The sequence below is a fragment of the Etheostoma cragini genome, chromosome 14, assembly GCF_013103735.1.
Source record: "Etheostoma cragini isolate CJK2018 chromosome 14, CSU_Ecrag_1.0, whole genome shotgun sequence".
In the NCBI taxonomy this organism is placed as follows: domain Eukaryota; kingdom Metazoa; phylum Chordata; class Actinopteri; order Perciformes; family Percidae; genus Etheostoma; species Etheostoma cragini.
Window position 1 is genome coordinate 15,976,703 of NC_048420.1, and position 24,847 is coordinate 16,001,549.

A 24,847-nucleotide genomic window follows, 5' to 3' on the forward strand; every position below is an offset into this window, starting at 1 on the left:
GGAGTGTTTGCCTGCCATTTATAAGTAGGGGCCGGTGTGTATATAGTGCCCTTGGTATAAATAGGAACAAATCGTTGGTTCCTTGAATGCAACCCGGAAGCACATATAAGTTTTGACTTTAAATGTAGAGGCTAAACACAAGCTCTAAGCCCCTGAGGGGCTGTTCCACAGCTAGAGTAATTGGCACACTTTTTACCTTTTTGATCAGTGAAAGTCCAAGTCATATTTACAGTTAAACATTTGGTTCCATTCATATCCTTGATATTGTCGGTAGGTTTCCAGACAAATCATTGCATGCATGTATTTTGTGTAGTGTGTGTGTGGTCAAAAACTGTGAGGCAATAATCTTACAGCATGTATTGCTCTTCAACAGAATTTAAATTTTTTCTTTTTTTAAATGAGCTTGCTTGATTATTCACCAATATTTAACACAACTGCCTACATTATAATGGTTTAGTGTTTGTATCAACAGAAAACTTCTATTTGAATGCTATTTTGAAGTGCATGGTGCGTGGTGCTTGCTTTTTTCTAAACGAGCTGCAGTTAATGTGGCATAGGCATACTGAGTTAATGGGTCACAAATCAAATGCTGGTGTACAACACGCCCTGCAGATTGAAGTTTTAAACTGACAGACTGAGCAGTTTCTGCTGTGGTCTGTCACACAGGGACTAATCCTCAGCAGGATGTCGCTAACTGAAACTGCTGGCTACATGCAACATTCTTCAAGGTGATTTAAGGAGACCAATAGTCCACTATGATGTGAAGGAGGTGTTACTGTCAGCTCCCTCACTGATATTGCAGCACAGTATAGGTGACTGTGCTGCAATATCAGTACCTGCAGCAGCAGCAGCTGTCTATGGCTGCTGCGCTCAATGCATTTGTCGTTTCCCTGCAGGAAAAAAAAGTCTTCTCACTTCTTTTCATAGCCTATTACATCGGTTATTTTAGACGTCATCCCTCCCAATCCCCTTTGACAGACACACATCATCTCCATCCAGATTGTTGGGCGGAAAAGTGGGCAGTGATCAAATGGGATTTTATATCTGGCGTCACTTTCTCTTAACTCCCTCGTTTCTCACCGAGCTTCAGAGTCGCTCGGACCGCAATCCATACTCCCCTCATACCTGCGCACAGCATCCACAGCGGCTTCCCTGTGTAGTCGCACTGCAGCAAGCAGAGTGGAGCTGACGAAAACTACTTTTTACAGCCGAGAAGTCAATCCATCCCGCATCAGCTGAAATGCTGCTGAGAAGAAGCCGGTAGGTATTTTCTTTGTTTGGGCTTTAATGTTAATGATACGCAGATGATGCGGTCTAACTTCTTTTAAATGTAGCCTATAATGGCATTTAAATGATGGTACGTCATTTAAGAAAATGACCAGTTCTTTACCGGTTATTGGCTTTGCAGTTGCTGTCCTCATGGGAGGTCCTGAAATTGTGTCTTTAGTTCATTCTCCGCAGAAAATGTCATTTTGTCATTTTGTGGAGCTGACGCACTCACTTAAGTATAACTTTCTTCTAATTGGCTTTGTGTTTTGTTTTGTTGCGAATCAAGAACCCCTCACTGTGTTTTAATAGAGCATAACTGGTGGACATGTTTCTCAATGGCTTTTGCCTCTTCAACCTCCTCGTCAGTCTCCATGGTTATTAGATAATCGTGAGGTGTTGTAATGATTTTTCGCACAGGTGAGTAGGCTTTCAATGTTCATGATAAAGCTGCGACAGCATTGACTTACTGTCCTCTGCTTTTATACAAAGCAGAAAGCAAAACATCTGCTAAACCTATTCATTTATCTTATATAAATGTTGTTTTCTCTGGGAGTAAAGCGTGAATGCTACTGATTTTAAACTCCGAAATGATGTTCAAATGTTCCCTACAGGAGACAGAATAAAAAGCCAGCTTTTTGTCTTAAGTGCAAATATCTATCCTCTTCTGTTCATTGTCTCCACCTGAGGGTTCAAGTAGACTTCATTAATGGACAGAGATATGGTAAAAGAGATACGACAGACTTTTAAGGATTCCTTTCTCTTTTGCTTTCTGCATAATAGCCAGTGGAGCAAGTCAAACTAAAAGCACTGGTTTGGTTTCTTGTATTCTTGATCAAAATGTAGGCATTGATCAACTAAATATTTATAAAATTCAACTTGAATTAGGTGGTGGTGTTAAACATCAGGTTAAAGAAGCAGATTCTCAGTAAAGTGTCTCTTGACTCTATGATGTAAATGTTGTCATAACCTCAGCACTGATATTGACACAGAATGTCTGAAGAGAAGATTTAGACAAGTATTTTAGTAGTATTGTATACATTGGCTGTGGAGGTGTACCGCTAGTTGCATTGAAGCAAAGAGCAAAAAACCCACTACTGTAGGTAACAGGGATAATGTTGAAGCTGGTGACCTAACAGCCAACATGGAGACCAACATGGAGTGTGGATGAAGCTCTAACTGTTCTTGTAGAGGATGACGGGCCCTGAGTTGTAGTAGAAATAATTAAACATCAATGCAGGATTCAAAATTGCTGCCCACATCTTTTTTCAGTGACTCAATTTCTCATAATAAATGAAAAAGTGCAAACAAAATGCCAATTCAGCCAAATTATTAGGCTAGAAACAGTGAGGTAAGACAACACCGTTTCTAGGGGTGTATGCAGAATAATACTTCTATTGCAATTGCATAATCACATGTCTGTGTTGAAGCAAAAGATACAGATTCTTTTACCCACATAATATTCTAATGTAAACTGGAGTCAGGCCATTTATTTTCCAATAAATAGTTACTTAATCATCCTAGAAAGAAATGCCCAGTCAACAATGTGAAGTAGCCAATGAGTATGTGTCCCCTTGTTTGTAGTTAAAGGTGAGGAAAAGCTTCACAGATACCAAAAATAACCAAATGCTGGTGAATGAATAGTTGACCATAAGTGAAATAGTTCTGAAATGCAGTTTTGTAGTTCATTTGTTTGCCCAGATTTGACTAAATGTATGGTTTTGCATGGTTTATAATGGGCTTTCTAAGCACGGGCTGTGGTCAGTCCATGGATTTGCTGAGTCAGATCTGAGACCTGGTATTTGTAGATCTGGTGTTTGTTTGATGCTTCGACTCGTTCCCAGGCACGTTGGGTGGTGAATTATGTGGTGGGTGGCTTTTCCACATTGGTCATCTGGTTGGGAGACAGACAGTGTGTTTAATGGAAATGTCTGCACGGTTTGGGAGGTGGGATGATTTTTTTGATTGACTGCAACTCATCGGATGTGTGGAGGTGTTATGTTTGATGGTGCAGAGAGTTGGAGGAGTGGTGTTGAGTGAACAGTCCCGGTTAGGTCAGACAGGGGTATACAATGACCAGTGCTTAGGTGGCCATACAACAGCTGGAGCATTGGGTTGTTTCTGAACCTATGTTTTTGTATTAAGAATTTTTGGTTTATTGGGGATTTCTTTTTTGATGGGCTTTTTCTGGTGCTAGGTTACCAGGTGAATGTCTTCAACATAGATACATTTAAAGGATCTGGTCATTTATGTTTCAATGATACAGACGCCAGTTAGGCTAGAAGCAAGAAATGATCCATGTTATTCTGTCTTCTATAAACACTTAATCTGTCCGAGTTGTTTGTTGACCAGAGATCCTACCGTTACCCACATAGACATAGATATGCAGTAATTAAAATAAACGTTATGTTATTTATAATGTTATTTGTAAAATTGCAATAAAGACAATTTTTTATTTTGGCCGGATTATCAAAATTCAGGGTAGAGTAACAGAAAAACATGACCCTGATGTTGGTGGCATGTTTGAATAAATGATCAGTTGGGACATAAGTGTCCCAACTGTTACATTAGAGCCACTTCCGAAAACCTTTGATTTTAGATATCGATAAAATGGAGGAGAGTAGGGAGCATCTGTGAGATGACTATCACATCTTAAACGTAAGAATGAAAGCATCAGAAAGAAGAAAAGGTCTATGGCAATATAAACTGTCCATCAATGTTTACATCTTTATTACATGAAGATAAGACAATGTTATATGTAAATTCGGTGCCTTCTTGAAGAAACCTCTACTTTTGTTTAAGTAATTTATGTTGCACTTTTTTCCAGTTGTACGTTTAGTTTGAACTCCGTACCATGTAACCACAGTATTGAGTCAATAAATCTACAAGAATCTGAGAGGTTTAGAGATAAAAGGAGAGTAATAAGCACTCATGTGGGAGACAAAAACGTAGACAAGAGTGGATTTCTACATGTTTAAAACATGCATTTTAAGAAATCCATACTTTTTTTCATAGACTCATCACTGCCAAAGCCAGTCCCAGCTCAGTGCTCCCCAGAGCTTACATCAGTCACACCCGGTGTCTCTGTATGTTTGACCTAGCTAAACTCAGATCAGGAGTCATTTTCCTGCTTGTTGGGGGAGTTGGGGTTCGCCTGAATTGACCTTGATGCAGAGTACTGCAGAGGCCACCCACAAGATGTAGTGAGCAAGCTTCAGCACTGACGGGGCTGTCAGCATCTGATTTTATGTTTTACTATAATCTATTAAATTTGAGTTTCAAGTTGACAAAGTTAAATATATGCTATAGGCTTAATGTGGATTTGACTATGTTTCTGCAGGAGGAGGAGACTGGATTAGTTTTGCCTGTAAATAATGCATTGGCTGCAGTTTCTAGACCTGTAAATCTGTGGGTGGCATTTATTTTAAGCTTGACTTTTCTTCATTCTTACTCTCATTAAAGAGTGCAGAGTTCCTGGTCACGACGAGGCCAAAGACTTTGTGATCTAAATACAAAATAACCAGCAGCAACCAGGTCATCAATCTGAATGCACAAACTCATACACAAGCACATTCTCAGCAGCAACACCATTTGAAACAGTGTGCAGTGTCTCTAAGTGGCCTTTTGTACAAAGCCTGCTCCAGAACCATTCTTAGTGGTTGAAAACGTCTTTTTCCATCCTTTTAAAAGAAGCGAAAGAAAGGAAAGAGAAAAAGCAAGCAAGTGTGCCAGTGCCCCGTCCTTTAATTTCCTCCAAGGCCTTTTGTAAGGGAGTCAGCCTGAAGTGAAAGCACAGTGTGCAGCTGTCCTGCTGGCCCACTGCTCGCTTTTTGTGAGACTTTTTCCATCAAGAATACTAATATACTAGCTAATGATACCAGCCCTGTGGAGTCCACCCAGATGGCTGAGGAAACAGACAACACTTATACTGCCATCAAAGAAGCCATTCAGTCTGACACAAGTTAGCGAGCTGTGTTTGTGCTCATGTATGTGATATAAAGATGCATTATCAATGTTTGTGGCTCACTTTTGTGGTTCTAGTAATATTTATTTATTTTTCTGTATTTACTACCACCAACTTTGCCACCTTGAGCAAATGTATATTGTGTGTCACTGACATTCCTGTTTAGACGACTGAATGGTGTATGAGTGACATATTCTGCCATCTTATGTCTGTTTATTAAAACTTCATTTTGACAGAAGTAAAGGAGGCACACACACACACACACACACACACACACACACACACACACACACACACACACACACAAATTATTTTGTCCCTGGAGATTGTGTTGCATGGCATCAACAACAGTTAAACAATCTTTAAGAGTTAAAGCTTTAATATGTACCTTTCAAGCCAAACTGGGTTAGGGGTAAGGGGTTAATCTCCGGGTGCCGTGGAAACTTGCAATGCCATTAGGGGCACTAGGGGAGATAGAGGAACATGATTTTTTTTCAAATAAAATCTATCTCATGTCATTCTTTCAGGATAAAGTGACAGAACAGTGAAAATACATTTACAGACAAACAAGAAATTCTGCGATTATTCATATTTTAAATACTGGAACCTGTGAATTTAAATTTTTTTCGTCCAATTGTTTAAAGGGAATGTAAAGTACTGCTTTCAAATGATAAATGAACATTTTCAACTTTATAGTGGCCACGTCAGGAGGTTGCATGAGGTCACAGTGAGCGTCCTTCCATGCCTTCTGGGTTAATAACAGGGCCAGACTGGTACCGGGGAGCTGGGAGGGCGCTGCTGGGCTGAGACGCCGTGCCATTAGCTCCCGGAGGTGATGAATGGCTTGTGGTTGCGAGGCTGTGCTCCAAGCTTGCCTTTGAAAATCAGAGAAGTTGCTCTTTAAGACAATACGTGTTTCAGTCTCTTGTACTTATGTGCTTAGTACTTTGTGTTTTGCACAAGTTAGTATGATTGTTTTCAAATGTGCAATATGTACACTCAGCTGACAGTTTCTAAGTTACAGCTACAGAAAACTAATGCAATCAAATCAACAGTCCTGCAGTAAGTCCTTTATGAAGGTGATAATATCCTGTTTTTTGGTGAAAATGTTTGCAGGAGGTGTTGATTCAACTTATTAGTTTTGGAGGCTGTAGCCTTTCTTGCACTTTATTGCATTACACTTGTGGATGTTTTTGATGTTATTTCAGAAGCTGTGTCAGTTTATTCTATTTTTAGCATGCCTTCATAACATCTTGACAAGGACAAAAAGATGTAAATTAGACTTGTAGACCAATTTTGGCTTGTTCAGGTCTTTTTCTGTTGATCAATGAGAACTGTCCCCGTTGAACATTGTAATGAAACGAATACAAATGTTCAATTCCATTTATATCAGTGAGAGTAGACTAAATATAAAACACCTTAGTACTGTACAGGACTAAAACATCTCAAAAACTATTGGATGGATTGCCATGAAAACCATGTTCCCCTTAGTGCTAAACTGAGATGTTAACATGGTTACAATAGTATTTAACTTAAAGCACTTCTGTTCCTACATACAGCCTCACAGATCCCGTAAGACTGTAGACGGTTAGTCTTTTTTATTTATAATCTCTACTCCCAAAGAAAGATTTTAGAGTGAACTTATTTTCTTTCCTTTATAAATAATATTGTTCCTCTCACCTTAAGGTCTAAATATTTCCTGTTTTATATGTGATTTGTGTTTTATGGCCCTATTTCGACATAAACCCACATACAGTAAAGCTTTTGTTTCTATCTTTTTTTACAGCATGAAATGTGGTGGTTCAACAAATTGGTGGTACAACAATATTACATAAGCATCAAATGCAAATAATAAGGCTAAAATTCAGAGCATTACAGTGTAAACATGGATCTGTCTCTTCACTTCGCTGCGTATACAGTCTATACAGTATGTACAAAGCTAAAACCCCAGTAGGTAGATGCTGTAAATAGCACAAAGGTCTGCCAGTTTTGACCTTTAATATTACAATAAATCAGTTTGGTGAGATCAGTGGAGCTGAATCAACACAATACATGACTTTCAGGGTCAGAAATCACTCGCTCTGCCTATTGAAGGTTAATAAACGTGAGATTGGAAACTGGTGAAGAGAATAAAATTACATTATAGTTTTTACAACAGGAATGCTTTTTAATCTTCACGTGTGTCATATTTTACCAAATAATAATAACAATAATAATAATAAGAAAAAACCTGTGTTTTCTCTTTATATCCACAGACATGTCCAAATATTTCCACTTCTCATTGAAGTCTGCCGCCTCACTCTGGCATTCCCCACACAAACTCCATCTGCATTTGGTATGTCTATGTATTTTCCCATATTTGCTTACTTTCAGGATTCATTCACATTCACTTGTAAGCAAAGGCAAAGATATAGGCCATGATTCACTATTCTCAGCAAATTTACAGAGCTGCTCACTTCTTCACGCTCTATTTTTTCCTTTAGAGAATGTCCGGCAGCTCCAGGTGAACATCCCTCACTCAGGTCCGGTTTCCGCCCCACTGGGCAGCTCCATCTCCATCCCCTGCTTGGTGTCTCTGTCCTCTTCCTCCCCTGTTGCACCGCGGGTGAAGTGGACCGTGGTGTCCGGTGGCGTAGAGACGCAGATCTTGGTGGCGCGGGGTCAAAGGGTGAAGGTCAACGAGGTGTACCGAGACCGCGCTGCCTGGCTCAACTACACTTCCTCCCCTGATGATCTGTCACTGTGGCTGGGAGATTTACGCTCCAGTGACTCGGGTCATTACCGCTGCGAGGTGCAGCAGGGCTTGGAGGACGCCAGTGACCTCGTACAACTCAAAGTCAAAGGTAACAAAATGAAAGACATGGATCATCACTGAAGCTTAGGAAATAAATACATGTACTGTATGTACAAGTAATATAGGATACAACATGTAGTGTAGTGTAGTAACAAGGAATAGAATTGCTTGCTTTGTGATCGTCCTGTTACAAAACATCTGAATAATTGTATTAGATTGATGGTCAAATTTTACATAAATCAACACTTTATGGCCACATACTGTTGTTCAAGAAGTACAATCTGAATATACATGTGTGCTAATGTGTGTTTGTGTAGGTGTTGTATTCCACTACAGAGATGCTTTGGGCCGCTATGCGTTTTCTTTCCATCAGGCCCAGAGGGCTTGTGTGGCCATTGGGGCACAAATCGCAACTCCTGACCAGCTGCTTGCGGCTTATTATGACGGCTACGAGCAGTGTGATGCAGGCTGGCTGGCAGACCAGTCTGTCAGGTATCTCAATGCCTCTGTATTCACTTGTTCCAACATAAAACCTAAACACTAATGCTTTGATGACTGCACCTCTTTGTTTAATGAAAATATTCCAAACATTTTATTGACATTTCCCCAAAATTCAGCCTAAAGTGTAAATTATTTGGGATCTTTGGAAAGTACCTTATCTCCACTAGAATTTAAAGCCACTTTTTAAAGTTCAAGGGGTTAATCTTACGTGAGAAATGCTGATTGTTTCCATTCTTGCAGGTACCCAATCCAAGTGCCCCGTGAAGGTTGTTATGGAGACATGGATGGTCAACCAGGAGTGAGAAACTATGGGACAATGGATCCAGATAATTTGTTTGATGTTTACTGTTACGTGGAGGAAGCTGATGGTATGAATAATAATGCTAAAATTAAAACCCGACCCATACTAGATAGATTCAGATTCTGAGTGCTAAAATAATGAAACAACAATACATCAGCCATTATGTGTTTAGACAGAGTGTAAGCAATGTGAACATTTTATATTTTGTGTTTGTAGGGGAGCTGTTTTATGACACCATTCCACAGCAGTTGTCATTTGACAAAGCGCAATTATACTGCAGAGCTAGAGGAGCAGAGCTGGCCACAACAGCGCAGCTGTACTTGGCATGGAGTGAAGGTCTGGATCGTTGCAGCCCTGGTTGGCTGTCTGATGGTAGTGTGCGCTACCCTATCATTGCCCCAAGAGAGCGCTGTGGAGGGCCCCAGCCAGGCGTCAAAACCCTTTATCGCTTTAGCAACCAAACTGGCTTCCCAGAGCCATCCAGCCTTTATGACATGTATTGTTTCAAAGGTGAATAATTAGCTTCTTAAGTATTTTGCTGCATTAAATAATATTGAATGTACATTTATTGCATTGGATACGCATGCAAAAGAAACATGTTTTTTCAAATTCCAAAACCTTGTTTTTAATCACTTATCTGTCCTCTACAGATAGTAATTCTGCCACCGACTCTCCCATTGAATTTGTGGCCACAGAGCCTGAGGACATTGGACAAGATGTTGTTATTCTTATGGAAACAGATCAAGAGCTGCAACTGAAGCAACATTCAGAACAAGTGGAGCTCAAAGCTCAAAGGGTATTTGAATCTTTTCCCCTTTTCTCCAGTTCTTCCACTGAGGCAAATGACACGCACCCAACAGTTAGATCAGATACAACCGAGTCTCCTCTCCACACCACACCTACTGGGAATGTCCTCCAGGCATTGAATGAAACTTCATCTACTACAGAAATGAGCTCCCAGCATCCTACAGCACTTATGAGCAGCACTATTAGCACCAGAGACACCTACGATGCCCTACAAAACACATCATTACCATCCAGCGATTACAATGAGACAGATTCCCAACATAACTTGAACTTCACCTTTCACCAGTCTAAGCCTGAAAGCACCACAGGGTTTCCCGAACCATTATATGAACCTCACACACATAACCAAACCGTTGCAGATACTCATCCTGAACTGAATACATCTGAGAGGCCAAAGGATTCCCAAGAAATACAAAAGATCAACTTGCATTTTGACAGATCGCAAGGCAATTATAGTGAAAAAGACAGCAATCATGCCCAAGAGGAGAGCTCCTGGGAGGTGACGTCAATGACCCTTGACCCTGTAGTTCAAGTGAAGATGGAAGAGGCAGCAGCAGTAGAAGATTCTGTGCAGGTGTTACTCTCAACTCAGGCCTCAAAAGATGAAGGAGAACTTCTTTCACAACCAGCAAAAACTACAAAATCTTCCAATAATGAGCAGACCTTATTGTGGGCACATCTGGATGGGTCTGGAGATTTTTCTCAAGGTATGTCAAGGATAGATTTGACTTTCTAAGTCTTTCAAAACAACAAACATCAATATCTCCAATGAATTGTTTAACATTTGAGAATGAGATGAGAAGATTCTTAATACCACTCTTGTGTCTGTAGCATGGTAAATATGGAGCAACCAACAGCAGGCGGTTAGCTTATTAGCACAAAGACTGGAAACAGTGGGAAAAAGCTGGGCTGGTTCTGGTCAACAGTAACTAAATCATTCTACCAGTACCTCTATAACTCACATATTAACATGTTATATCTTGTTGGTTTAATTTGTATATACAAAAAATGGAAGTGTACTGATGACAAGTTGTGGTGTTACGGGGAGTTTAGGGAGTGGACTATTTCTTGAGTTGGAGCGGCAAGTTCCCCGAATCTTGTCGGGCATAAAAACCCCTGTAACACCTCAATTTTCAACCCAGATTAGATGTGTTTTTTTAGTGAGTTTTAGAGGTGCTGTGAGGAGGATTTTTACAGAGCCTGACTAGCTGTTTCTCCTTGTTTTCACTCTTTGTGCTAAGCTAAGATAACTGGCTGCTGGCTGTAGATTCATATTGACAGAAATGACAGTGGTATTAATTCTCATCTTAGCAAATAAGGGTTTTTCCAAAAATGTCAAACTCTTCCCCTAATAGATGGATTAACAGCTCTGAAAATGCATTATGCTTTTTTTTTCTAGAAAGGGAACTTGACATTGAAGATGCTGGCTTCATCTCCACATCAGATTCTTCAACTTCCAGCTTTACCACTCTCCCGTCACATCCTGCTTCTGCTAGCAGTGCTCCTACTGAGCCTCAGACTGCAATCCCTGATCTAATCTTCTCATCTGGGCCACAGCATTCTGACAAACTGGGCTTGGATATCCTCACCACAGCACCACAGTTGTGGGACTCCTCCATTTCTAGACAAGAGGGAAGTACAAGTTTAGAATTTGAAGAAACAGTCACTTTGGAAAGTGAAGAAAAACTTGTATCTGGAGTAAGTTTAGCTACAACTGAGTCTCCAGAGGAGTTGTACACTCCTCACTTGCCTACTGATTCCTCCAAAGCACGGTTTCACACATCCGGTTACAGACTGTATTTGGATACTGTGACCACTGGATATGAAGAGGCAAGTGGACATGAACTTGCTACAGTTACTGCAACCCTTGTAGAAGATGTTAAAGTTGCCCCAACCATTAAAGGGGATGTTAAAGTGACCCCAATCCTTGAAGAAGAAAAAGAAGTTTCCTTTTTTCTTGAAAAAGAAGTTAACGTTACCCCAACCCTTGCCCTTAAAGAAGAAGCTAGGGATACCCCAACCCTTGAAGAAGAAGCTAGCAATATTTTAACCCTAGAAGAAGAAGCTAGCGTTGCCCCAACCCTTGAAGAAGAAATGAAGATTACCCCAACACTTAAAGAAGTTGACATTACCCCAACCCTTGAAGAAGAAGTTAAGATTACCCCAACACTTAAAGAAGTTAACATTACCCCAACCCTTGACGAAGAAGTTAACGTAACCCCAACCCTTAAAGAAGAAGCTAGTCTTGCTCCAACCCTTGAAGAAGAAGTTAAGATTACCCCAACACTTAAAGAAGTTAATATTACCCCAAACCTTGACGAAGAAGTGAACGTTACCCCAACCCTTAAAGAAGAAGCTAGTCTTGCTCCAACCCTTGAAGAAGAAGTTAAGATTACCCCAACACTTAAAGAATTTAATATTAACCCAAACCTTGACGAAGAAGTGAACGTTACCCCAACCCTTAAAGAAGAAGCTAGTGTTGCTCCAACCCTTGAAGAAGAAGTTAAGATTACCCCAACACTTAAAGAAGTTAATATTACCCCCAACCTTGACGAAGAAGTGAACGTTACCCCAACCCTTAAAGAAGAAGCTAGTGCTGCTCCAACCCTTGAAGAAGAAGTTAAGATTACCCCAACACTTAAAGAAGTTAACATTACCCCAAACATTGACGAAGAAGTTAACGTTACTCCAACCCTTAAAGAAGAAGCTAGTGTTGCTCCAATCCTTGAAGAAGAAGTTGACTTTACCCCAACCCTTGAAGATGATAGCTTTGCCCCAACCTTTGAGAAGGACTTTAATGTCTTTCATCTCGATTCACAAACATCTAACTGGGATTTTCTGCACACCACAACTGGACCCCAGGAGTCTCTGAATGATCTTGAGTACAGCAGAAAACATCCCTCCATCACCTCCACAGCAGTTTCTGAGTCTTTCTCAGGTACAAAACCCACTGCTGCTACCACAAAGACGCTCACCACCACCATCACAACCACCACGCACTGGTCCAGACGCACATGGAGCCCAACCACCTCAGCTCCCAATGTTTTTCGCAAGACAGCTGAGCCCCGGAAGGTGACAACCTTCATACCACCTGTGGATCAAGGTCTGGTGGATGTTGAGTTTAGTCTCACCCAGCCGCCCACCCTGCTTATCTTGCCCAATGAGAGGGCAGCTGTAGGCGGGACAGGGAAAATTTCAGGTAATGTTAAAGCCACTCTCATCAGCCTAACCGTCAACCTCTTGCTACTCGACGCAATGATGCACTAAAATCCCTGATCTGTCCTCAACCCACCTTTGTTCCATTTTCTGTAAAACACCTCCCCTCCTTTTTCAAATGGCTTTCCACGTTTGTTTCACTTGTTGTCTCAGAAAGCCCACTCACCCTTCTGACTTCTCCCGCTTCACCTTAAAAAGCTCCTCACTTCTCTCCTTGTGACCCCCACCTCCCCTTGGAGATACTCACACCGGGACAGCTCCCGTTTGACATCTGTCAACAGCCCACTCTTGTTGTGCATGATGTTTTCTGCCTCATCCAAAGATTGACTTCTGTGAAGTACTGTAATATACTGGTATGTTTATGAGTGATTATTTCAGTGCTTCTTCTACAGTGATTTTCTGCTAGACTGATGGTGACCGCGTTGGTAAACCTTTTCTTAGTATCTTGATCAGTGGATTTTATTTGCAAAAAATACATCTCTGCACCAAACAAGCGTAGATGATTCTCTTCACAACAACTGTCTTCTTGCTAACTCTCTCACAGTGTCTTTTGCATTATTCTGAAATGACTTGATAAAGGAACTTAATCTTTCAGTGGAATGTAACGTTGATCAGCACAACAGCAGTAATGTTTTATATTTCATCCATAACTTCACAAAAACTGTTTCCTCAGATTATTAGACTTTGTAGTACCAGAAGCACAGAGGGTTTCATGTGTATAAGCACAAATATTGTTCAGTGTTGATTTGTTTTCAGTGGTATAATTTAGCAGTAGTTTTTAATCTCCTTTATGGGTAATTAATGTTAAATATTCAAGTCATGTCTTATTGTTTAATCATGAGTTGTACATTGTTGTGTTTTTAGGTATAAGAATGATAAAATTAACTAGTCAATGTTTGTTTGTTTTTGTTCGTACAGCTTAAAATGATGCAATAACAAACTAGAGTGGCACTTCAATATGGCTCCATCCATCTTTACAGATGCCATCGGTGTTGTTGCATCACAAAATAGACTTCTCATTTCCGGCAATTCTGTCTTAGGAGCGCCTTTACATGTTTTAATTAGACATATTTGTGGTGATAATTGAAACTGTCTGCAACAGATTCACTCAGCACATTTGCATTAAAATTTGTATCTAGAGACAATCTTCAAATTAACAAATAAAGAACCGGAGTCAGAAGAGGCAATTTTTTCAAAAAGATAAAAATTTGGAATTGCTGGATATACACTGCCAGTTGAAATAGCAAGTTTGGGTGATTTACAATGTATTTTCATTTAATGAAGGTCAAATTACTGTTATGTAGTCTACATTTATTCACATTTAAATCCAAGACTAACCAGCTCCAGTCTATCTTATATAGGTACAATTTAGTTTTCTAGTGTTAGATAGATATTATGGAAATATTTTTACTATCAGCATTCTACTAATAATTCTGATGAAAAAAATGAAAAGCGTCCACATAAATATTAATATATTGAGAAGACAGAGACCTTCAAATGTACACAAGCTTGCATTAGTAAGGTAATATTGCTTTATTTTATTTACAGTACATTTAATATCACCATCTGCACCTCCATTAAACTTTAATTTGGTGAGCAGTGATGATTATATATTGGACTATTCATGGTGAGAAAGACTGGAGTCCCAGCAGTTTAAGACAGTGGGAAAGCCACCACTCATTTACTAATTGCAGTACTAACTTCACATGATCATTTACAAGCAATTTATTGTCTTGTTGTGTTTGAGGAAAACTACACAAACACACGGAAATCTTGCAGACATTTTGCAAAAAAGACTGAGAAGTCAATATCCGTGTTGCTGTGCAAACTTGAAAAAATCTAAGTGAAGATGCCAACTTACATGGGTAACAGCGCAATCTTTCATTTTTAAGTAAAAGCAAAACTGAATGATGGTTTTACTGTGAGTGCACATGATTCTCATTTGACTTGCGTAAAACAGTTATTACCTTCCACACACACACACACACACACACACACACACACACACACACACACACACACACATACACACAGACACACACACACACACACACACTGACCCACAGAGAAGTATGTGAGTGTGCAGTATAATGACAGACACTGTAGAGCTCTTGTTTATAGGGTGCCAAAGGAAGCAAACAAACTAAATCCACTTGTAAAATGTTTAATTTCAATTTGGACTTGCATGCCCTCCATTTTGCCTACTTTTACAAATTTAGAAAATTGAAATAAGAAACTCCAACCCCTCTTTTTCTTCAAGACTTTAAACAACTATAGGCTATTTATGTAACAACTATCTTTTTACAGGGTCACTTTTCCTGAAGCCAACTGATATTTTTCTTGTGAAGTGTAATCAGGAGTTTGACTACATGAAGTCATGGTAACAAAAGCCAATTTTTCAATTAGGACATCAACTAAAGGAACATCTTTTATGGTAAACTACTTGAAGGGTCTAACTAACAGATTTATCTTATAATTTTCCCCAAATCCCATTACCTCCACTAAATAATTTGTAACTTGCAATTGTGTGTTTTTCTTTAAAGGTGCCTTGCCACACGTATTTCATTACTTTGTGGTAATGTCTACTATGGACATTTTTTTGGTTACCTTGTTTCAAGCCATTCTAGTGTGGTATAGAAAGCCTGCAGGAAGACTCAGCTCCATTTGTGTCAGTTCTCATTAATATTCAATGAGCTAAGCTGCATGACTCTGATTGGCTAACAGCTAGCCATTAAGAGCCTGGCTATCAGCATCCCTGACCCAGCGAGCTCACGACTACTAATGAGCTCAGGCTACATGACGTCAGGCTGACTAGCTTTTGTAATTGGCCGGATTTCTCCGCCTATTTTTTTTCAGTACCTAGAGCTGACAGAGGAGGTAGCAGTTGATTTTAACATTTACAACATAACACAAACACATATGGACCTAACAAGTAAAAACAGTTTTGTTTGGCAGGGCACCTTTAACATTGTATAACAATTGTAAATAATGGTCACGTGCAAGCCCTTTTAAAAGCATAGAAGAGGAGATGCAAGTGTGAAACAAATGTACAGAGGTTATTTTAATTTCTATTAATTCTTTGGTAGAGAGTAAACTATCAAAACAGATCACAACAAGATCTGCTGATTATCATGTGTAACTGTGTCCTTGCATTTTGAATTGTAAGTCTTTTTTATGACCCGGTAACAAGATTGATTGTATTTGGCATCATTACGGCTCCACCCATTATCAGTTGAAAGGTTTATTATTAATAAAGAGTGCAAGTGGAAGAACACAAAAAAGAAGCTCTCAGATGCCAGAGATCCGCCAAAGAAGATAGAAGAGGACCTGAAGAGTTTGACCTGATATGACACTCTGAAGTCTGTTCTCTGCTGCCATCTGTTGGCTCAGTTGGGTGCTGGTGCTTCAACGCGTCGTGTTAATGGCCAGTAGAAAGCCACTATTATTACATTTGTACATATAGTATATCTACCTCTGTAAATGTGTATAATTCACTGGTATGCATGCACAGTTGCAATTAGTGCATAATCAAACTTTAACCTTTGTCTCTAAAAATCTTTTGATTTAGCAAATCCATGTTTTTCATGATATTTACACACAACATAATACAAGCAAACATGTAAATTAATAATACTATAATATAATCAATAATTAGATTTACAAAATAACAAAACATGCAGAATGCAAGCTGTGCTCTCATGTAGTTTCAGCAGCTGAACCTGATGTGGCCCTCTGTTTCGTTTCAGATGCATGTTTGGATGACCCCTGTCTCAATGGAGGCACCTGTACTGACCGAGATGGCAAGATTCAATGTCTTTGTTTGCCAACATACGGAGGAGACTTCTGTCACACTGGTAAGCTCTGTCTTTTTCCACTGGAAACTGTTTTGGTCATGTCTGTCACACAAGTTGGGTAGCTGATATCTGTTTCAAAGTAAATAAAGGGGCCTTCCCACAATTATATCTGCAACATAAAACCTATGAAGGCATTTCAAAGACTCTGTGGTTGTCCTGTCACCTCCGTGATGTTTTTAGACTTGGAGCGATGCGAACCGGGTTGGGATAAGTTCCACGGTTTCTGCTACCGACACTTCAGTCAGCGTCTGAGCTGGGAGGTTGCAGAGCAGCACTGTCGCATGCTGGGAGCTCATCTGGTGTCTGTCATAACCCCTGAGGAACAGAGTTACATCAACAGTAGGTTATAGGTTCAGCAGGATAGTTTGTCCTATGTGAGTGATTTGTTTACTTATTGTATCCTGAGGACTGTTTATAATTGACTTATGTGCTCCCAAGACAACTACAAAGAATACCAGTGGACCGGTTTGAATGATAAGACCATTGAGGATGACTTCCGCTGGTCTGATGGCAACCCGCTGGTGAGGAACATAAGAAACCATGAGCGTGACTGAGCTCCTACAGATTTACTCAGTTTAAACACAAATTCAATCATGTTTCTTCTACCCATGCATGCAGCTGTATGAGAACTGGTACAGAGGGCAGCCAGACAGCTATTTTCTGTCTGGAGAAGACTGTGTAGTGATGGTGTGGCACGATGATGGACGCTGGAGTGATGTACCCTGCAACTATCACCTTGCATACACCTGCAAAAAAGGCACATGTAAGTAATATGATTAAAACATTTACAGCTCATCGTGAATGCTTTCACCTCTCTCATGTGGTGGTTTTGGGCTGTTACACCATCATACATCGGCCGCAATGAAGACCTAACTTGTGTCATCTCTTTAAACAGCCTCATGTGGTCCTCCACCCAAGGTCCGAAACGCCTCCATCTTTGGAAAAGTTCGACAAAGATACGAGACCAACACAGTTGTACGTTATTACTGCGCCAACGGTTTCCAACAGAAACTAAATCCTCTGATCAGATGTCTGTCTACAGGAAGGTGGGAGAGGCCCAGGGTCCTGTGCATCCCTGGTAAGATAAAATATTGCTATAACCCTGACAAATAAATCAATGTTATATAGATCTATATACTAAATTGTAACTTAAAATAGGGTTTTCTTCCTGCACTCAGATATAAAGTGATATGTTATGTGACTGTGAGGCTGTTGTATGCTGTCACATAGGGCAAGTTTTATTATTTTACTAATAAGGTGATTATTAGGATTAGGATGCCTAATAACATCTGGCTAGGGGACTGCCGATGAAAATTAGCCTATGGCTAACTCGGGTACGTTTACATTTGCTTTGAGTGTTGATCAGTGTACATTGTCCCCTTTTCAAATAAACAAATAAATTAAAAAAATTATTTATCTTTTTACTCTATGCCATAAGGCTCTACTTTTGTCCAAAATAACTGGAAGGTCAGTCAGTGAGCAACATCTCTTCAGTGAGTGACATTTATCTTCATTACTATAAACATGTTTATTTTGAATCAATCCCACACACACACCGTAGCCCTGCTGTTAAAACTCAGTCAAGCATTTTAAATTTTTTTGTTTCACTGATATATCAGTGAACCATTTCTAAAGATTCACATCTTCAGGAGGAATAAATAGGCTTGGTGTGGATGTCACTAACAGGTTAAGAAAGTCTGAAACCAGTAAGAGACAGACAATCATTGAGGTTTGTTGATAAAAACAGAATTAAGGAATAACTCTTGAACGTTGTTTTTGAATTACCTTCCAGAGGCCGGAGGTTCAATTCAACAGCCTGAAGGGACGTCACTGACCAGCAGCCACTCTGCTGCCATTGAAGATGAGTTTGAAGCCAATAAAGAGACACCACAGTATTGGGACATCAAGTTTTGAAAATCAGCCGTGTTTTCCTGACTTGTCTTCATTTCCTAAATTCTGCTGTTGTAACATAACAAGGTGCCAAGAGTCAAATCATTTTTTTACCAATGAACGCTCATCAGGAGAAAATGAACCACAGCAAAATGCAAAAAGACACAAACTGAAGCTTTGTTTCAGCCAAGAAGCCTGAATGCACAGCCAGGGTTGGTTTTCTTTTAATGGAGTTAAAAATTCCTACTTTTTTAATGACCTCGAGAATATTTTCTACTGTATTTTGTTTTATCGTTCTGACTAGCAGAGCTTAAAATAGGTTAAAGTAAAAAGAAAGAAGAAATACAGTAAGTTCCTAATTATTGTCTATTATTGTCAAATCTACGGAAAGAACAGTTCTCTTTGTGGTTTTTGTTATACCAGGAACCTTTTTTATGAAATGGTGCTAATGTCTTTAAAAACCTTTGTCTCGAAACCAAGATTTTTGTTTCCCCTGCTTTGTCAAAGAATCGTATGACTCCAAAGCTGAACAAATAGTCAATAAGTACTTTACATGTATCATTTTCACACCTGTTATCATTGCTGTCCACATTGATCTGAGGGAAACCTTTTATTTCCGGCAGACGCAGTTTTGTTCGTCAGCTTTATGTTGTAATAAAGTTTTGTAGAACAGAGCAAAGAATAAATCGTTCTCTAATGTGTTGAAAGTTTTGGTGAATTCTTTGAGGTTGTGAGTGATTACAGTTAGCTCTTGTTGTAAAATTGATTGGATGGATAAACTGCCCCTCTCCTCATGAAGGAACACCTGGGACGTTTATTTTGTTCTTAGTTTTATCTCTGAGGCTGCATCCATCACGTGGTATCACTTTTTAAGAGATAAAAGCTTTAAGGTGTAACTACACAGCAAAAAAACTAGGATTAGAGGATAAAGATAATGTTCCTCTCACTCTGAGAGAGTTGAGAAATGCACTGGATAAGTGTAAGAATTCAGCTCCTGGAAAAGATGAAATTTTTTATGGTGTGTTTAGACATTTAAGCGATAAGGGAGTGTAGAAGGTTTTTAATGGATTTAATGAAGTTTGGGAAGAAGGATAGATTCCTGCAGGATGGATGGAGGCCGTTGTTGTTCCAAAAAGAAAACCGGGAAAAGATGTTAGTAATCCAGCAAATTATATAGCTTTAACCTCTCACTTAGGTAAGTTAATGGAAAGGGTAAATAGAAGGCTAATGCACCTTAGTATGGGGTTAATGGCTAGATGTCAGAGTGGCTTTAGAAAGGGAATGAGTACCATATATTCAATCATATGTCTAGAGGATGAAATAAGAAAAGCACAGATACAGAAAGAGAGAGCTGTGGCAGCATTCTTTGAAGTGGATAAAGTATATGATATTCCATGGGTAGAGGGTCTTTTAATCAAATGCATATGCTAGGAATTGGGGAAATCATGTTCAACAGGGTACTGGACGTTTTAAATAATAGAAGTATTCAGGTGAAAATAGGGAAAGAAACATCAAGAAGGTGTTTGGTAGAAAATGGGACACCACTGTAATGTTATTAGTCAATTTGATTTGATTTTGATCTCTTGGTGTTGGAGGGATGTTTTGAAAGTAATAGACAAATGTCAAAGGGTAAAACATTTAATGAGATGTCTTGGTGGAACAGATTGGGGAGCAGATGTAGCTTCTTTGATGCAAGTGTATGTATGTGGAGAGATAGTGGCACAGGAAATGTCTATACATGACAAGAACTTTTGTCCAGTAGTACTGTAGCCATCAGTTCCTCTATGGCAATTAGAGGTCCCAAAGACTGATTTGGAGATACTTGGGATTACGTCAGATAATCCTGAATCAGATTTAGTGTGTGAATTCCTTCAAAAGGTTGATAAATTGATAAAGGAAGCCGCTCATAAGGATACTGTGGAGGCCAGCATTGATTTTTTTAAGGCGGAGGGTAAAAGTATTGAGTAGCAGGGAACAATTTTAAAATGGCAACAGATCTGGGATCAAGAAAACAAAGGGAGGCACCTATTCACCATATCTAAGGAAACTGATTCAGTTAATATCTGTAAAAGAAGGGAGGTTAAATGTTAGGAAGAGGTTATTATCTCTAGAATAAGGATTGGTAACATGTTTCTGAACAGCACTACATTTACACATAAGTGGCTTGTGTTCATGTCAGGAATTTTTAAAGGACAATGGGCAATACAGTGGCTATAGTGCACCAAGGTGCTATTTACAGAGATGGCAGCAATGGAACCTTTTGGATGCCAGCTGCCGTAAAACCCCATAGAAGAAGAAGAAGTGCCTTCTTGTTGACTGTGGTGGAATTTAACTAAGTACATTTACTCAAGTACTGTACAAATTTCAAGCCCCTGTACTTAACTTGAGTATTTCCATTTTGTGTTGCTTTACACTTATTCTGCACTAAGAAATAGTGTACTTTTAAATGAACTACATTTATCTGACAGCAGTGGTTACCTTTCAGATAAAGATTTGATACCTCAAACATATGATCAGTGATATAAAATATGCAGTCATAGATGAAGATACCCAACAGTACACAGAGGTGTTAAAATTAGCTTTGCTTTTTACTCAAGAAAGGTTTTGAAACTACGACTTGTACTTGTAACATAGCATGTTTATTTATTGTGGTATCGCTACAATCTGAGTGCTTCTGTTTGTTGCTAAACAATTGATGTATTAGTTTTTGAGATCATAATAAATATTTATATTAAAAACCTTAGTGAAAATTCCTGTTGTATAATGGAAAGAAATACTACAGCATTCAAAAGCATACTAAGAAAGCCACATTAAACAGACAGACAGACTACCATCAACTTTGTTCTTCTAAACAGTGAAAAAAGAATGTTTGATGAGCTGTTACAATTTTTTAACTGCACTAAAAATTTGAAGAAGCTAATTGAAATTGATTTATTGTCATCCTCATACAGAAAATAATAAATGAAGATGCCATCTAATAATATTTTTCGAACTGCACTATACATTCAAAGGTTACCACAACAACAACAACAACAACAACAACAACAACACAATGTGGGTGCTTTTCCCAAAGACAGCTCCCTAGAGCCCTTTGCGCTGCCTTTCCCAATTCCTAGTTGGTCAGGTGACCAACGGGCATTTATGCGCATGTGACACCTGCCCAATAGCAGTAGATATGTTGCGTCACGGTTTAAAAAAAATGATTACAATTTGAGGAAGCTTGGGAGAAAACCAAAAGTAAAATATGTAAGTTTATGTTTATGAATGTGTGTTTGTAGCAGATAAAGTTATGAAGTGTACACCTAGGAAACCTCCAGTGATAAAGAAGAGAGCCGGTGTAAAATGAACACATTTGTTTGTGCTAACGTGCGTAGCTACCTCATGCAGGTGAGCTAGCTAGCTTTCCAAAAAGCTGCTGTTGTCTCACCACAAATCATTTATTTCATCATAAAAAAGATGTACAATATGCATGAAGTAATATTGAACAGGGGCCTGGTTGTCACTTTATGTAACGTACCGGTAACTATGTTATTCTGTTCCCAAAGATGTTTCAAATCAGAAGTTTTGTTAATAGCGGATACTGAATGTGATAAAGGAAGCATTTATATTACTCTGCCACCAGATGGCATCATTGTTCCATGAGTTGATGGAACTGCAGAACACTCATGGCAAAATGTCAATGAATAATGAAGTGTTTGATATCCCAGCCGAGTCCACAAATATTATGATCACTTCCATGTAGACAGTGAAAGGCTGAAACCAACATAGCTGCAACCAAGAATTGTTGCTAAGTGAGATACACAAGAGCAAAAACTTTGTCAGTAACAATTTAAAGAGGATACCTGTTTGTTATCTCTGTATTTCAGCTTTGACTGTTATACTTACTGCGGTCTGCCTACATTTATGAAGAACATCATCTCATTTTTATAAGAGGACCAACACTTTACTCTACAGACTTTCCATCTTCCTTCAGGAAAGTATGCACTTACTTACTGACTGAACACTTGAATGTGCTGTTATACTCTTTTATGTAAGACACAAGTTATACTGTCTAGTAAGTAACCCTTTTTTACTAGATTCAAAAAATTCAGTCAGTCTTTTGTCTGAAATAAATAGATGAGAGTTTCACCTACAACCTACCCTGTGTAATACAGATAATGCATTTTAATAAATGCAGCACAGGACCTGTTTGAATTATTGCAGGCAGATCGCCTTTAAAGTTCCCTTAGTCTACAGTATGGTATTATTTTTATATTGTTCATTTTTTAATTTGTATTCGATTGAGTAAAAATTGTTGGGGTAACACAATTTGGAAAATCTACCAAAATGAGCATTGATGCATGTGCCTTACCATGTGTAGCCAGATGTACGCCTTTTATTCTGAATTAATCTGTGACCCAATCTTTTATTTAAATTAATAATCAATTTTTCTTAGTGACTCAACTAAAAAAAAACATTTTCATAATCAATTAATCTTTTAGAAATAGGTTACTAAGCAAAAACACCTTACATCATCTGCTTTTACCTGTTGTATATCGAATATTTTATGATTTGGGATTGTGAATCAGACCAGAGTGATTTGAACACATTCCTTTGTGCTCTTGACCAAAATGCATTACAGTTACTATTGTTACAAGTAAAAGTACAAAAGTATTAGCATCAAAATATACTTAAAAATACTCATAATACAGAATACCCACATCAGAATAATGTATATTATGTAATTGGATTATAATATAATGTATGCATTATTGTGTACATCACGTTAACGTTGCAGCTAGTAAGGATGCATTTAATTTGAAATACTTTGTATACTGAATCAGAATCGGAATCAGAATCAGCTTTATTCGCCAGGTATGAGGACACATACGAGGAATTTTTCTTTGGAGCATTGTTGCAAGAAATATACACACTAATATATACACACAATATATACATACTCTGGACAGAACAATATAGAGGCATAAGTGAACAAAGAGTTCAATAGAAATTATTATCTTATTATCTTATTATTATCTGCTGATTAGCTTTTGACCCCAAGCCTAAACCTTGTAGGTATTTTAATAGATACAGAAATGTATTTTTAACATTTTAATAATACATAATAGTCTGCTATCAAAAAATAACTAGTTAACTAGTGAAATACTTAAGTAAAGTACAAGTACCTCAGAATTTGTTATTAAGGACAGTACTTGAGTAAATGTACGTAGTTTTTCCCCAACTGGTTTAGTGCAGTATTGTAATCACTTAATAGTGCGTTCAGGATCAGTGGTAGACAGGCCAATAAACATATTAAACACACGTTTCCACCATTAGTACTCTGTATGTGCCCTTCTCTTTATGCAGAATGTAAAAACATGTGAAGCAGTTTCACATGGAGGTAAATGGGAAGCACTTGCAGCAATGTGTCTTTGAGCAAGGCATTCACCCCCAAACAAATCCAAAGATTAGTGCTGCTCAGTGGCTAAAAATACAGGATTATAGTTGCTCCGGGTGGCTCCCCCGGTGTGCAGTATGTGTGCAACCTTTCTTCCGTCTGGTCCAGCTCAATTAAAAAAGATCGGTCCAGATTATCGGACCAGATCAGTCGGTAAAGTTGAATTCCTAGCGGGTGTTCAGAGAGGTGATGAAGACTGCGGTTCTCAGGCCTTCAATAGCGCCACGCAGCTCGGCCTGAATGCCGTGAGTTGCTGGCCGTCCCTCTTGGTCACAGAGCCGATAACACAGTTCCAGAGGGGGGTGTATTGTGGCCTGTGACCCCGAGGTCACGGGGTCAGAGCTGAGTGAACAGAGGCCAGTCGTTAAGGACTCCTCACAGAGTTCCTCTTTCTTTCAAAGGACGCGTGGCTCGCTAATTGAGGGTCCACCTCCCAAAACCCCAAGTGCGAGGTCCTTGACACCCAAAAATGGCCGCTGGTGTGAACTGCGGGGTGAGGAGGGAAGTGTAGGGGATTAAAAGGAGTGAGTTCTAATTATTTTATGTGTTGTTAGAGCTGCAACTAATGGTTTTTGCTATTATGGATTATGTTATTGGTGTTTCTTAGTGATTTATCAAATGTTGAGTGTTAATCATGCATAATACATGTATTCATATTTTTTATTATCAATTATTCTATCAGACGCTTTTTTTGATTAATCGTTTAGTGTATGAAAGGTCATACAGTATGATGAAAAAAATGCCAGTTAAAAGTTCACAGAGCCCAAAGTGTTGGCTTCAGACCGCCTCTTGTTCAACTAACAGTCCAAAACCCAAT

At 39.0% G+C, this 24,847-nt stretch overlaps 1 protein-coding gene across 4 annotated transcripts; it reads left to right on the forward strand.

Moving 5' to 3' along the window:
• The first annotated feature begins 911 nt into the window (after positions 1-911).
• Positions 912-19,293, forward strand: LOC117956997 (brevican core protein-like). Of its 4 annotated transcripts, none has more exons than XM_034892487.1 (15): positions 912-1,260; positions 7,486-7,565; positions 7,714-8,073; positions 8,342-8,516; positions 8,766-8,893; positions 9,043-9,336; positions 9,477-10,340; positions 11,033-11,721; positions 11,752-12,832; positions 16,596-16,703; positions 16,884-17,042; positions 17,142-17,224; positions 17,322-17,466; positions 17,599-17,781; positions 18,496-19,293. In XM_034892487.1, exons 1-15 carry the CDS (start codon positions 1,241-1,243, stop codon positions 18,615-18,617), a joined length of 4,491 nt encoding a protein of 1,496 aa, XP_034748378.1. In that variant the 5' UTR covers positions 912-1,240; the 3' UTR covers positions 18,618-19,293. The 4 variants fall into 4 exon arrangements, with proteins under 4 accessions (XP_034748378.1, XP_034748380.1, XP_034748379.1 ...); XM_034892489.1 differs by having other exon boundaries at positions 11,033-11,577; positions 11,734-12,832; XM_034892488.1 differs by having other exon boundaries at positions 11,033-11,100; positions 11,152-12,832.
• The last annotated feature ends 5,554 nt before the right edge of the window (positions 19,294-24,847 follow it).